Source organism: Oncorhynchus gorbuscha, linkage group LG08, assembly GCF_021184085.1.
Source record: "Oncorhynchus gorbuscha isolate QuinsamMale2020 ecotype Even-year linkage group LG08, OgorEven_v1.0, whole genome shotgun sequence".
Lineage (NCBI taxonomy): Eukaryota > Metazoa > Chordata > Actinopteri > Salmoniformes > Salmonidae > Oncorhynchus > Oncorhynchus gorbuscha.
The window spans coordinates 35,811,677-35,827,065 of NC_060180.1; the positions used below are offsets into that span (position 1 = coordinate 35,811,677).

Below are 15,389 nucleotides of genomic sequence, written 5' to 3' on the forward strand. Positions count from 1 at the left end.
TCAGGGCTATGGTTTGTTGGGCTATGTTTAGGGTAAAGGGTCAGGGCAATGGTTCAGGTTTGATGGGCTATGTTTAAGGTAAAGGGTCAGGGCAATGGTTCAGGTTTGATGGGCTATGTTTAGGGTAAAGGGTCAGGGTTATGGTTAGGGATTGATGGGCTATGTTTAGGGTAAAGGGTCAGGGCTATATTTAGGGTAAAGGGTCAGGGCTATGTTTAGGGTAAAGGTTCAGGGCTATGTTTAGGGTAAAGGGTCAGGGCTATGGTTCGGGTTTGAGGGGCTATGTTTAGGGTAAAGGGTCATGGCTATGGTTAGGGTTAAGGGGGGTCTTTGTTTAGGGTAAAGGGTCAGGGCTATGTTTAGGGTAAAGGGTCAGGGCTATGGTTAGGGTCAGGGGGGTCTTTGTTTAGGGTAAAGGGTCAGGGCTATGGTTAGGGTCAGGGGTGTCTCTGTTTAGGGTAAAGGGTCAGGGCTATGGTCAGAGTCAGAGGGGTCTATGTTTAGGGTAAAGATTCAGGGCTATGGTTAGGGTTAGGGTAAATATTCAGGGCTATGGTTAGGGTTAGGGTAAAGATTCAGGGCTATGTTTAGGGTAAAGATTCGGGGTTAGGGTTAGGGTAAAGATTCAGGGCTATGTTTAGGGTAAAGATTCTGGGTTAGGGTTAGGGTAAAGATTCAGGGCTATGGTTAGGGTTAGGGTAAAGATTCAGGGCTATGTTTAGGGTAAAGATTTGGGGTTAGGGTTAGGGTAAAGATTCAGGGCTATGTTTAGGGTAAAGATTCAGGGCTATGGTTAGGATTAGGGTAAAGATTCAGGACTATGGTTAGGGTTAGGGTAAAGATTCAGGGCTATGGTTAGGGTAAAGGGTCAAGGCTATGGTTAGGGTTAGCGTAAAGATTCAGGGTTATGGTTAGGGTAAAGGTAGGGTTCTTCTCAGGTATGTCTCACCTTGAATGCAGACTCCAGGCCTTTAGAGTGTTGGAAGGCCAGGTTGAGAACGGTCCCCAGCCTCTGGTCAAAGTCTCTGTTCTGCTCCATGAAACGCCTGTAGTCCACTAGGAAGTCCTAAACACACCAGCAAACAAACGTCATATTCGTGGCCATTTGACAATGGTCAAATAAAGCATTTGTAAAAGTTTGAACAGAAGTGTCACCAGCTTCACCTTTTTAGTGTAGTCCAGTGGGTCGTGTTTGCTCTCCCTCAGAGTTCTCCAGCTGTCGTGGAACTCCTCGTTCATACTGAACACCATCTCACTGAGGATCTTCCCCCTCGACCCTCCCAGCTCAACCTTCTCCAGCTTCAGGAAGACCAGTGCAGACGCAAACAGCTCCTGGTAGATAGACGCATGAAAAGCATAGATGGATGGATGGATCCCTATATAGTACACTCACTACCTGTGCCCGGAGCCACACGCAAACTCGTGCCGGACACACACCTCGATCATGAGCAGCCGGTCCAGTATGTGGTCAGCCCTGTGGAAGACCAGTGTGGAAGGGAAGTCCCATTGTCTGACAGTCTCCCCGCTGCGGTAGTACTGAGGGATGCGCTGGCGGTGTGTGTGGAACAGGCGCTTGAAGCTCCGTAGGACACCGATGGTCACCTGCACCCTCTCCACTCCTTCTTCCAGTTCCATCTTAAACAGCTCCTCTGGGATCAGATACGCAAACGCCTGGAGATCCGAACAGAGAGGCGTTATACGTAACACACACACACACAACACGCACGCACACCACACACCCACCTTCTCGATGAGTAAATTGCAGAACTCCTGCAGTAGGAGCACCATGCGTGGAGGGCGGCAGTAGTATTGGGAGCGACTCCAGATGAGACACAGCGTGTGGAAGAGAGGAGGTAACAGCATCTCTAGCTTGTTGAAACTCCCCTCCTCCAGACAACTGATCAGTCTCCTCAGTGGCCTCAGGTAGAGGTCTATATCCTCAGCCTCTGAAACCGCTGTGAGAGAGAAACATTGGGGTCGGAGATGATTCAAGGGAAAGGAGATACTTGAAGGATGGTGCTTGTGATGGGAACAAGGCCTCTCGCACTACCCTGGTTGACTTTGAGGCAGATGTCGTGGAAGGAGGCGTAGTAACTGCTCTTGATCCTCCTCAGAATCTCCATGATCTGCTCCACCTTAGGGTTCATGATCTGAGAGAACATAGATTTTTTTTTTTTTTTTAACTCTGAGCAAACACAAGCACACACACTGACCTGACTCTACTCCAGCCTACCTGTGAATGGATGCCTAGCAGGTTGCCTCTCTGACAGGCCCAGAAGTGGAGCTCCGCACTGGGGCCCGGGTGGTCCCCCTGCTGGAGCACCATGCTGGAATCCCTCTTCAGGACAGTCCAGACCTGACCGGACCACTGGATTACCAGGGTCTCTATGGAATACAGCAGAGCCCGGTCTATCGGCCAGCCATTAGAGCTAGGGGGAGAGAGAGAGAAGTCACGCACTCACACACGCATATGCACACACGCGCACACACACACACACAGCTCCACCCCACACACACACACACACACACACACACACACACACACACACACACACACACACACACACACACACACACACACACACACACACACACACACACACACACACACACACACACACACACACACACACACACACACACACACACACACACACACACAACTGACCTGAGCAATATGTCCTGTGGCTGAGATCTCTCCACACACAGTGGTAGGGGCAGCAGGGTGCGTCCCTCTGCCCTGCCTCTCAGAGTGACCACCTTGCTCCTCAGCTGCTCCAGGTGTCTGTGTATGTCCTCAGACACCACCCGAGGCCAACCGCCGTGGTTCAGAGAGTTAGATAACACTGACACCAGAACCTTACCCCCATGGTAATTCAGAGTTAGATATAAAGAACGGGTATCAGCACGTCTACACATACCCTCTCACCCCCCAACCCCAAACAAACACCTCTCCCCTTTTACTCACCTCGGAGATGAGGAGCGGCATGTGCTCCATGGGGTGTCCAGAGACCTCCCCCAGCCACAGCTGAGTCCTGAAGCCCTGCACGGTGATCCTCAGGACCCCCTTCTTCAGCACGCACATCAGCTTGGTCTTCCAGGGGGCTGACGTCTTTAAAGATGTAAACATAGTGGAAATGCTTTCTATTTGTATTGAAAGCACTAGAAATAAGTCAAACCGTATTTCAACAAGGTACTTCCCACCTACTACAGAACGTTCTGAGAACCATTTGCTTTAAAAAAAAATGTTTAGAGCTTGGTTACAGCGTGGTTATCCTATGGTTATTTTGCATACGACCTTCCAACAACTTTCAGGGAATGGTGCAGGATAGCTTGGCTTTGGAACATTCTGAGCATATTTAAGGATCTTGGCAACAAACAAAAAAATACACATTATTTCCTTTGTATTTCATTACTTTAACAGAATGTCTCCTAACATGTTCTAGGAACGTTCTCCACCGGTTTGACATTGGGAATATTCTCAAATACTGTAGTTCAGAGAACACTAAGAAAGTTATTCTGTAGGAATTTTAGAACTTCAGCATAAGGTTTCCAACAGGTTTTCCTCATTGTTCTATTTAAAGTAATGTTCTCAATTGTTCCAAGAATGTTAGGGAACTATTTTCCCTTAAAACCACAAGAAACCTTCTGAGAACGTTCTAAAAATGTCATTTAAAAACATTTACATTCCGTTCTCAAAATCAACAAAACGTCCTCTTTCTTGTTCAGTGTGTTCAGGTGTGTAGGCAGCGCCCAGTATTTGGTCACACCTGAACTTAATGAGTGCTTGTTTCCTTTGAAATGGGGTCTGTTTGAATAGACTAAAATGAACAGCTTTGCATGAGTAAAAAAACATGTCACACTTGCTCAGTCCTGATGGTGCACTGGACTAGGGACATGAATAAAGAACAGAACATTATAGGTTCAAAACCCACTGATGCCATGTCACGATAAATGTGTTTGCATGAAAAATGCCTAAGGATATGAATTTCCATGTGTGCTTGGAGTAATTTTTTTAACCTAAAATAAGCTAGCAGTGTTATTGAAAGTTATTAAAAAATCTCCAAATATCCTACAATTTTCGTTAATAAAACCTCCTAGGAACCAGAGTACAACGTTCTCAGAACATCCCTGTAACCTATAAAAAAATATTCCCGGAAAAGTCCAAATGTTCACTTTTGTTCTCAGAACGTTTAAAAAACCTTCAGTTTTACCAGTCAGGAAACGTATGGCTTCGTTCCTACAACCAATGTGAAACCAAAAACATACATTCCCACAACTTCCAAGGAACCAAACGTGCTAGCTGGGTTGTTAGATTCCGTTACTTAATTGTGAAAGCAACTGCAATAAGCCTATGTATAGCCTATAATCATTCATCCGAACATTTATACGGTTCATGTAAGGAAAAAAGACAGACTGTGTGTGATGCCTAACCAGCTGGGTATTGAACCCATGTCAAGACATGACAAAGCTTGATTATTTGAAACAGCTGTGTGGTGCGAGACAAGAAAAGAAAAACGTGCACCCATTGGGATCCCCAGGACTGAGTTTGGGAAACGCTGCCTTTTCATGCCGATACATTCTTCGTTGTCGATTCGGAAGAAACTTTTACGAACCTGTTCAGTTGCAGGTGGTACACCAAAAACTGCGGTCATATTCAGAAAGATATTAAATCCACTTTTCCCACCGAGTGAGGAGTTCCCACCGAGTGAGGAGTTCCCACCGAGTGAGGAGTTCCCACCGAGTGAGGAGTTCCCACCGAGTGAGGAGTTCCCTCGCCAACATGTTGCATTTCCCACCATCTTTGCAGGAACTAGTCGCTGCCGTGGACACATGCAAAAAAAAATAGATCAAAGATATCCACACACGCAAGCGAGATGTCTTTCTCCATCAAAAAGTGGATTGAATATTTTTTCGGAATGTTCTCCACTTCCACCTGTAACTGGACAGACGTTTATAAGAGACAAGTTTCTTCTGAATCAAGAACGAAGAAAGTGTTGCCGCTCTTGATAAGAGCATCTGCTTAATTACTAAAATGTCAACATATTGCCAAAGAAAAGGTTAGTTGGGGCTTTCTAGAAGCTAAGGTGTAACGGCTGTATGGTAGCATTTACATATCAGCATTACAATGTGTAGCTGTGTGTGTGTGTGTGTGTGTGTGTGTGTGTGTGTGTGTGTGTGTGTGTGTGTGTGTGTGTGTGTGTGTGTGTGTGTGTGTGTGTGTGTGTGTGTGTGTGTGTGTGTGTGTGTGTGTGTGTGTGTGTGTGTGTGTGTGTGTGTGTGTGTGTGTCGCTCACCTGTGCGTCTCCAGCGTGTAGTGTCCCCCCAGGACCAGTGAAGAGCAGTAGTCGGTCACTCCAGACATGGTCCAGGAAATCCAGTAGAATCCTCTGGTTTTCCTCCGCCCCAATGAAACGATTCCACTTGTCAGTCTTCACCCGGAGAACGCAAAACGCCTGGAAACATGGTGCATTAGACGTGTCATTTGTTGATCACCTTTGTAACTGCTCTCTGCTTTAGCCCATAGGACAACGCTCGGGCTGTTGTATGCTGTGATATAAGATCATACATATTTGTAGTGAAGCGAGCTAAAGTCTACTGCAATTATTGGACTGGTGAGACGTGCAAAAAAATTTGTCTGCAAAACAGATCTCCCCAAATAACCATAAAGCCTAACATCATCTCCGCCATGCTGACCCTCAACACGGAGCCACACAGGGGTGTGTGCTTAGTCCCCTCCTGTACTCCCTGTTCACCCACGACTGCGTGGCCTAGTACGATTCCAACAACATCATCAAGTTTGCTGACGACACGACGGTGGTAGGCCTGATAACCGGTGACGATGAGAGGCTACAGTGAGGGGTTCCATTACCTGGCAGTGTGTTGCCGGGACAACAACCTCAACCTGATTGTGGACTACAGGAAACGGGGGGCCACTTACACGCACACAGTCATGAAGAAGACGAGACAGCGCCTCTTCCCCTCAGGAATTTGAAAAGTTTTGTCACAGGCCCTCAAATCCTCAAAAGGTTCTACAGCTGCACCATTGAGAGCACCTTGACTGGCTGCATCACTGCTTGTTATGGCATCACCACCGCCTTCGATCACATGGCGCTACAGAAGGTGGTGCGGACAGCCCAGTGCATCACTGGGGCCGAGCACCCTGCCATCCAGGACCTCTATATCAGGCGGTGTGAAAGGAAGGCCCGTAAAATTGTTAAAGACTCCAGTTACCCAAGCCATAGACTGCTCTCCCTGCTTCCGCATGGCGAGCCGAACCTGGGCATCAAGTCTGACACCAACAGGCTCCTGAACAGCATCGATCCCCAAGTCATAAGACTGACAACACTGACTATCTGAGTTAACCCTTGTATTTGATTTTTATTTTGCACTGTCTCTATGCACACTCACAGGACTCCAACACACACATAACATGCACACACATCTACACTGTCTCTATGCACACTCACAGGACTCCAACACACACATAACATGCACACACATCTATACTGACTCTACGCACACGCACAGACACTTCCAATCATAATTTGACGCTGCTGCTACTCTGTTTATCATACAGTTGAAGTCGGAAGTTTACATACACTTAGGTTGAAACACATTTCTTGTACTAACTGACTTGCCAAAACTATTGTTTTTTTAACATCTACTTTGTGCATGACAAGTAATTTTTACAACAGTTGTTTACAGACAAATTATTTCACTTATAATTCATCACAATTCCAGTGGGTCAGAAGTTTACATAAACTAAATTGACTGTGCCTTTAAACAGCTTGTAAAATTACAGAAAATGATATCATGGCTTTAGAAGTTTCTGATAAGCTAATTGACATCATTAGAGTCAATTGGAGGTGCTCCTGTGGATGTATTTCAAGACCTACCTTCAAACTCAGTGCCTCTTTGGTTGACATGAGAAAATCAAAAGAACCTCCACAAGTCTGGTTCATCCTTGGGAGCAATTTCCAAATGAAGGAAGGTACCACGTTTATCTGTACCCAAGTATAAACACCATGGGACAACGCATCCATCATACCGCTCAGGTAGAGAGATGAATGTACTTTGGTGCGAAAAAGTACAAATCAATCCCAGAGCAACAGCAAAGGACCTCGTGAAGATGCTGGAGGAAACAGGTACAAAGTATCTATTTCCACAGTAAAACAAGTCCTTTATCGACATAACCTGAAAGGCCGCTCAACAAGGAAGAAGCCATTGCTCCAACAACGGCATAAAAAAGCCAGACTACAGTTTGCAACTGCACGTGGGGACAAAGATCATACTTTTTGGAGAAATGTCCCCTGATCTGATGAAACAAAAATAGAACTGATAGCAAATTAAAGCTACACTTGTTATGAATCCAGCCAACATGTCAGATTTCAAAAAGGCTTTTCGGCGAAAGCAAACGATGCAATTATCTGAGGATAGCACCTCCATAAACAAAGAGAAAAGCATATTTCAACCCTGCAGGCGCAACACAAAACGCAGAAATAAATATATAATTCATGCCTTACCTTTGACGAGCTTCTTCTGTTGGCACTCCAATATGTCCCATAAACATCACAAATGGTCCTTTTGTTCTATTAATTCCGTCGATATACTGTATATCCAATGTCCATCTATTTGACTCGTTTGATCCAAAAAAACACTGGTTCCAACTTGCGCAACCTGACTGCAAAATATCTCAAACGTTACCTGTAAACTTTGCCAAAAGTCATCCCGTCTTAAATTTGATGGATTATTTATGTAAAAAAATACCTAAAGTTGTATTACAAAAGTAGTTTGAAATAATTTAAGACGGGATGATCTATGTTCAATACCGGAGGAAAACAAACTGTAGCTAGATTTCTGGTCACTCGCCACTATCTAACAGTATACAACAAGTGACCCTTGTTCTGAACAGGGCTACCTCTTCATTACACAAAGGAAAAACCTCAACCAATTTCTAAAGACTGGTGACATCCAGTGGAAGCAGTAGGAACTGCAAGAAGGTCCCCAATGAAAACCCATTGAAAAGAGAGTGACCTCAAAAAAATTAAATCTGAATGCTTTGTCCTCAGGGTTTTGCCTGCTAAATAAGTTCTGTTATACTCACAGACATGATTCAAACAGTTTTAGACACTTCAGAGTGTTTTCTATCCAAATCTAGCAATGATATGCATATATTATCTTCTGGGGATGAGTAGCAGGTAGTTGAATGTGAAAATACTGCCCCGTCACCAAGAAGTTGGAATGGACATCACAAAGAACCTGACCTCAATCCTATAGAACATTTGTGGGCAGAGCTGTGCGAGCAAGGAGGCCTACAAACCTGACTCAGTTACAGAGGAATGGGCAAGAAATTCACCCAAATTATTGTGGGAAGGTTGTGGAAGGCTAGCCAAAACATTTGACCCAAGTTAAACAATTGAAAGGCAATGCTACCAAATACTAGTGTGTGTAAACTTCTGACCCACTGGGAATGTGATGAAAGAAATAAAAGCTGAAATAAATAATTCTCTCAACTATTATTCTGACATTTCACATTCTTAAAATAAAGTGGTGATCCTAACTGACCCAAAACAGGGTATTTTTTACTCGGATTAAATGTCAGGAATTGTGAAAAACTGAGTTTAAATGTATTTGGCTAAAGGTGCATGTAAACTTCCGACTTCAACTGTATATCCTGATGCCTAGTCACTTTACCCGTATACATATCTACCTCGATCACTCCAGTGTCCTTGCACATTGTAAATATGGCATTGGAACTGACCCCCTATATACAGTAGCTTCTTCTTACGTGTTCTTCTTATATTTCTCGTGTTTTTGTTCTACCTTGTGTTAGTCATTGTGCTACATTGATATTGATCACTGCATTGTTGGGGTTGGAGCTTGCAAAAAAGGCATTTTCCACTGTAGGCCTACTCGTGCACATGACATTAAAACTTAAAATTGAAATTATGTTTTTTATTTATTTTTTAGATCAGTGTGTTCTCTAAACTAACAGAGCAATAGACAGCACCCACATGGCCATAAAAGCACAATCCCAAAACGAGTTCAACAATGTGAACAGAAAATGCTTCCACCCACTTAATGTGCAGGTGATAAGATTATGCGATGCGCATAAATCGCTGCTGAATGTAATGGAACATAAATCGTTCCTTCTGCAGAACAGCAATGATGGCCTTCGCTCACAAGAGGGAGCTGTTGAGGATGGATGGCTTTTTGGTGAGTGTTGCCTACTCATATGAAGTATATTTTGACATCGCTAAAGCAACTTGAATTGTCCTCTCTTTGTAGCTATGTTTTTTGTTGTTGTCTTCTGCTCAAGCCACAACTAAGAGATCCATATCAAACATTTTGGTTGTACTCAACCTCTGACACCAGCACCTCCATTTCCGTCGAGGAAAAGTGCTATAATATGATGAATATAAAAAGTATATAGAGTTCAGTGTTTTTTGTGTTTGTGATGCTAATATCCCAGTCAATTCAATCCAACGTTGCTATTCCCACGTTGCTCCTAAGTAATTGAATTGAAATGACGTGGCAACAACGTTGATTCAACCAGTGTATGCCCAGTGGGATAGTCCTACCTGCTCCCGGAGAAAGTCCACCCTCTCATCGGCCAACGCAGCCCCTGTCTTGGTGTCCTGGGGAACACGCACCCCTCCACTAGTGCTGCTGCCGCCCTCGGCCATGGCGCTGGAAGAAGGGGGCGAGGGGCATTTGGTTTTAGAGGAGAAATAGCAGAGGTTTTGCATTCTGACATGGAGAATAGAGGGAGAAGGATAGAGTGGGACCTAACCCATTGACGGGAAGAAAACAAGGGTCAACATCAACTTACCTTGAAGCTGAATGTTAAAGTTACCAAAGCCAAATCTTCCAGCCAGGACCCTGTTCCACTATTTGGGAAAAGCTGCTATAGACATGCACAAAGCTGAATATCTATCTCTCTATCTATCTAATGAATGCGGTAGTCAGCCGATCGGAGGCCTCTCTATCCCAGCTCTGAAGACAGGTGAGGAGGTAAGCTTATACCACACCTAGAGAGACTGTCACCTTACACCATAGCAACAGAAGGCGACATATCTCACCTGCCACAGCCAGGTGAAACAGAAGCCTTCAGGGGAGCCCTTGTCCTGATAGTGACACCTACTAACAGATCCACTTTCTCACCACTTGAGGGCAGTGTGGGAAAACTTTTGGTAGAAGTGACATCCGCTCTAATCCAAAATGACCAGAACCATGACATCCTATTAAACATGATACAGCATTTATGTAAAAACATCTCAAAACTGGACATATGTATAACTGTGTTACTTAAAATAGCACGATACTGATTAACCTTTAAAAAAAACATGTTGCCTCTAACTGTAATGCACTGATATAATAATGACATATGAGATTGGATGACTGGGGATGATGATGATAACAGTGATCATTGGCATTTGAGTCAGAATTTATTTGATAAATTATAGATAAATGTAGCTCATTAGTACTAAAGCAATGCAATGTTTTGAACCTCTGGGTCTCCACAGAAACACAGTGTTTATCAGGATTCATGTCCATATATTTCTGGATAAAATGTGAAATATTGGTTAAGGACAACTTTTATTGGGTGTACCATTGAATGGACATGTGGCCTTAGTTCAAGCTTCTATTGGATCAGTTTATAGTCTCTCAACTCACAGAGGTTCAGGTAAGGACAAACACTTGCGGCCCTATTTTATAAACCAATAAAACATATATTAATTAATACTTTTTATGACATCAGAACTGTGCCTTTCTCTCTGCTCTGTGTTTTACCAATGACCACATCATCATATTCAATGTGCTATCCAAAAATATTTGTGTGTGTTAAATGTAAATTCTCTGCGTCTCTCTGTCTGCCTGCATTGTAGCCCAGTCTCTGTCCCCTTGAGCTGTGTTGTAGCTAAAGCCATTTCACAGTGCTGAGAGACAGACCACTGCTGCCCATCCCTCTGACCTCACACCCAATGTCACAGCGTCTCCACTGGGACTACTGTAGAGAGAGAGGAGTTGGAGAGGGGGATGGAGGGAGGACGGTGAAGGGGGAGAGATAGCTAGCTATCTCTCAGCATACAGATGAGACAGGGTCCAGAGAGATGGAGAGAGAGGGAGCAGAGGGAAACATAAGAGGATAGGAATGAAGGACTAGATGTGCTGTGGCTATAATTAATAACGTTGACCAACGTTTTTCTCTCACATTTTGCTTCTCTCAACAGTTATCACCAGTGGTGTCAATAGAGGATCTGCTCGCCCCAAACTCAACAAGTGCCTCATGATTCATCGGAAAAAAATGTTTCTATTGTCACATACACCAGACAGGTGCAGTGAAATCTGTTGTGTTACAGGGTCAGCCATAGTAGTTCTGCATCCCTGGAGCAAATGAGTGTGACATCAATTGATTTTTTTATCTCGTCGGCTCAGATATTCGAACCAGCAACAACGCTCTAACCGCTAGGCTGCCTGCCGCCTAAAATCAAGATCATCGTAGTCGTCTTTGGTCATCATCGTCAACATCATCGTCATCATCATCGTCGTTATCTTAAGGACAACTAGCTCTCACAGTTTCACGTCAGAATAAGGTGCCCATCCATGTTTCTCAAATGTAAAATGTAGAAGTTGTTGCAAGCATCAAAGTGTTTAAGGTTAAGTTAAGGCATTAACTCCACATTTTTAAGGTTTAAGGGATAAGGTTTTTTGGCTAGGCTGAAAACAAATAACGTTCTCTTGCTTCAGACGTTTGGAATCAGGGGCAGATGCTTACGCACAGCCGCCATCCATGTCCACAACGCCCTAGCAAAACCCAAACCACCTAATGTGACAACGCCCACTGTTGCCCCTAGTGGCCGGTTTCCATGTCATCTCCCGACGTGTTCAGACGTGGAGGGACGTTGAATACTGACTTGTGTCACGGGTGACCTGGCTGCTTAAGGTACCACCACTACACACACGCACACTACAGCATCACAATAGCCCTTCTAAACCGGGCTAGCAAGGCTGATTTTGACTCCGAGGCCAAAACCAACAATGTGTGGGTTAGCTGCTCTCTGTGAGTAGCAGAGTAGCGGAGCCGGGCAGGCCATCATTTCCATGTGGATGTTAGTCTTAGCCTGCCGCCTTTCTCTCCTCTCTCCTCTTCTCTCCTCTTCTCCCTACCCCTCTCCACGCTCTCTCTTCGCAGTTGCCATGGCTACGTGGCGCCTCACGTGTGGACTGCTCCTCTTCAGCCCTGAGCCCCTGGCCTCCCTAGCATTCTTCCCTCTCCTCTTCACCACTCATCTCCTCCTTTAGAGTGAGGAGAAATGTATATGCAGAGTCATTTGGGGATTTTCTATTTCTCTCTCTCCTTCACCTTCTCTGTCTCTGTGGTCTCTATCTCTCACACACTTGGTCTATGGCTCCTTGAACTTCTGTTTACTCTGTCCACTCCAGGGCCATTTTTTATCAGCGCACCTTGGCACTCCAGGGAAAACCTATGTTGGGAATATACTCTAGGGAGAAAGAGGTACTCAGAGAAGGATGGAAAGAGAGAGAGAGAGAAATTGTGACAGGGAGAGAGACAGAGAGAGCGGGACTACGGGAGGAACTGAGGGAGGGAGACAGGGAGAATGATGGTCACACACCCAGGCATACACACGCAGCAAGCAGGCTTTCCTCCTGTTGCTGGCAAAGTTGCCATGGTGTGGCTAGCCAGTTGGACACCCCTATCCGCAGAGAGCTGGTTTGGAAATGGTGTGTGTGTGTGAGAGAGAGTGTGTGTGTGTGCATGTGTGTAACATTTTTTGCATGCCTGTGTGTGTTTGTGTCTGCTGTGCATATGTGTGTGTGTGTGTGTCCAGATGGTGCTGACCAGCCGTCCCTCACTGAGTGAACAGAGTAAATGGAACGGTTACAGTAATGACCGACACACACATCTGTCCCCAACCTGTCCCATCATGCCGTGCCATGCCTTCAGGCATTCACACCACAGTTCTATGTCCTCAACTTGGCAACAGCCAGCCCATACTGGCATCAACAGGCTAGGGCTGTTTCCAGCCTTTTCAACTCAGAGTGATGACACTGCAACTCCGTTGTCCATACACCACAGGGATGCAGATAGATGTTGTCGTGAACGTTTATATTACACACCTATAGTGCTAAATTAATGTTATTAGCATTTATTCATTTATGCTACTCTTTCATCCTGGTGTGTCCTCAGTCACTCTCAGTGATAGACATAGAGGGCTCTATTTTAACAAACCTAACCAATGGTAAATCTTAGAGCTGGTGGTAGTGCTATGGGTCTAGGGGCGTGTCTGAAATGTTGTTGCTATGTTAACAGCGGGAATTAGGGGCACAATAGCTGGTGGTGCGAATGGGCTGTGTTTTGATGAATAAATAAGTTGTAGGTGTAACGAGGGCTTGAGGACTCACTGGCCAATCAGCATGTTCCATGGCTTAATACTGCGTGTGTTTGGCTCACGTTCTGTCGGTTATTGAGGGGGGTATTCTCATCCAAGTCCATTGTGGATTGATACTAAACCGAACAAAAATATAAACGCAACATGTAAAGTGTTGCTCCCATGTTTCATGAGCTAAAATAAAAGATCCCAGAGATTTTCCATACGCACAAAAAACGTATTTCCCTCAAATTACCATCAGTGGATTTATACCTGAACAGGCAGTTAACCCACTGTTCCTAGGCCGTCATTGAAAATAAGAATTTGTTCTTAACTGACTTGCCTAGTTAAATAAAGGTAAAAAATAAATAAATAATAATATGTCATCGCTGAAAGAAATGTCGAGATGGATCCTGAAAAAGTGAGAGCGGTGGGGGATTGGCCTCAATCCACATCCAGAGTGCAATTGCAATGTTTCCTGGGGTTTGCTCATTTCTACCGATGCTTCATCTGGGGTTACAGCACCCTGGTGGCTCCCCTCTCTGCATTCACATCTCCCAAGGTACCGTTCACATGGTCGCGAGCTGTTAATAGGGCTTTTGTGGATCTGAAGCATCAGTTCACTACGGCCCCCATTCTCCTCCATCCGGATCCGTCCCGTCAGTTTGTGGTTGAGGTCGATGCTTCTGACATTGGAGTGGGGTCCATCCTGTCCCAGCGATCTGCCCAGGACCAAAATCTCTATCTCTGTGCCTTCCTGTCCCATCGTCTGAACCTCCTTGAGAGAAACTATGACGTAAGTAACATGTAACTTCTGGCAGTCAAGATGGCACTGGAGGAGTGGAGGCACTGGCTGGAAGGAGTGGAACATTCATTTTTGGTTTCCACGATCCGGGGGATAACAATTTGGAATATCTCTGCACAGCCAAGCGCCTTAACTCTAGGTAGGCCCATTGGGCTCTGTTATTCACCAGGTTCAACTTCACCATCTCCTACCGCCAAGGGTCTAAGAATGCGAAGCCAGATGCTACGCTGCCAGATTCTCTGACTCTGAGACCATCCTCCCAACCCCATGCCTTGTGGCTTCAGTTATCTGGGCTATTGAGACCCTGGTCCGCAAGGCACAACTGTCCCAGCCGGACCCTGGAGGGGGCCCGGATAACCGGATGTTCGTCCCTGATTCGGCCTGGTCCCAGGTCCTGGAATGAGCTCATTCCTCCAGGCTCTCCTGTCATCCGGGCTCCCGTTGAACCGTGTCCTTCCTCCAACAACGCTTTAGGTGGGCCACTATGATGGTGGACATGGTCTCTGAATGGAGTCCTCAGTTCTCTTCACTTTTTTGGAAGGTGTTCTGCACCCTTATTGGGTCGTAGGCTAGCCTGTCTTCCGGATTTCATCCCCAGTCCAACGGCCAGTTTGAGTAGCGAACCAAGAACTGCAAACAACACCACGGTGCCTCATGATTATCGAAAACTTCAATAAGCACTTCTCAACGGCTGGCCATGCCTTCCGCCTGGCTACTCCAACCTCGGCCAACAGCTCTGCCCCCCCCCCACAGCTCCTCGCCCAAGCCTCTCCAGGTTCTCCTTTACCCAAATCCAGATAGCAGATGTTCTGAAAGAGCTGCAAAACCTAGACCCGTACAAATCAGCTGGGCTTGACAATCTGGACCCTCTATTTCTGAATTTATCTGCCGCCATTGTCACAACCCCTATTACCAGCCTGTTCAACCTCTCTTTCATATCGTCTGAGATCCCCAAGGATTGAAAGCTGCCGCAGTCATCCCCTCTTCAAAGGGGGAGACACCCTGGACCCAAACTGTTATAGACCTATATCCATCCTGCCCTGTCTATCTAAGGTCTTCAAAGCCAAGTCAACAAACAGGTCACTGACCATCTCGAATCCCACCGTACCTTCTCCGCTGTGCAATCTGATTTCCGAGCCGGTCACGGATGCACCTCAGCTACACTCAAGGTACTAAACGATATCATA

At 45.5% G+C, this 15,389-nt stretch overlaps 1 protein-coding gene across 1 annotated transcript in view; it reads right to left on the reverse strand.

The window, feature by feature from the left end:
• dnah9l (dynein, axonemal, heavy polypeptide 9 like) overlaps positions 1–3,130 on the reverse strand; it is an 85,546-nt gene extending 82,416 nt beyond the window's left edge. The window contains exons 1-8 of the mRNA XM_046357725.1: positions 2,969–3,130; positions 2,669–2,859; positions 2,234–2,429; positions 2,051–2,150; positions 1,744–1,955; positions 1,438–1,671; positions 1,156–1,332; positions 950–1,066 (exon numbers count right to left, since the gene is read on the reverse strand). Coding sequence (XP_046213681.1) covers positions 950–1,066; positions 1,156–1,332; positions 1,438–1,671; positions 1,744–1,955; positions 2,051–2,150; positions 2,234–2,429; positions 2,669–2,859; positions 2,969–3,130 — 1,389 coding nt within the window. The remainder of the gene's footprint in view (positions 1–949; positions 1,067–1,155; positions 1,333–1,437; positions 1,672–1,743; positions 1,956–2,050; positions 2,151–2,233; positions 2,430–2,668; positions 2,860–2,968) is intronic.
• Positions 3,131–15,389: the final 12,259 nt, after the last annotated feature.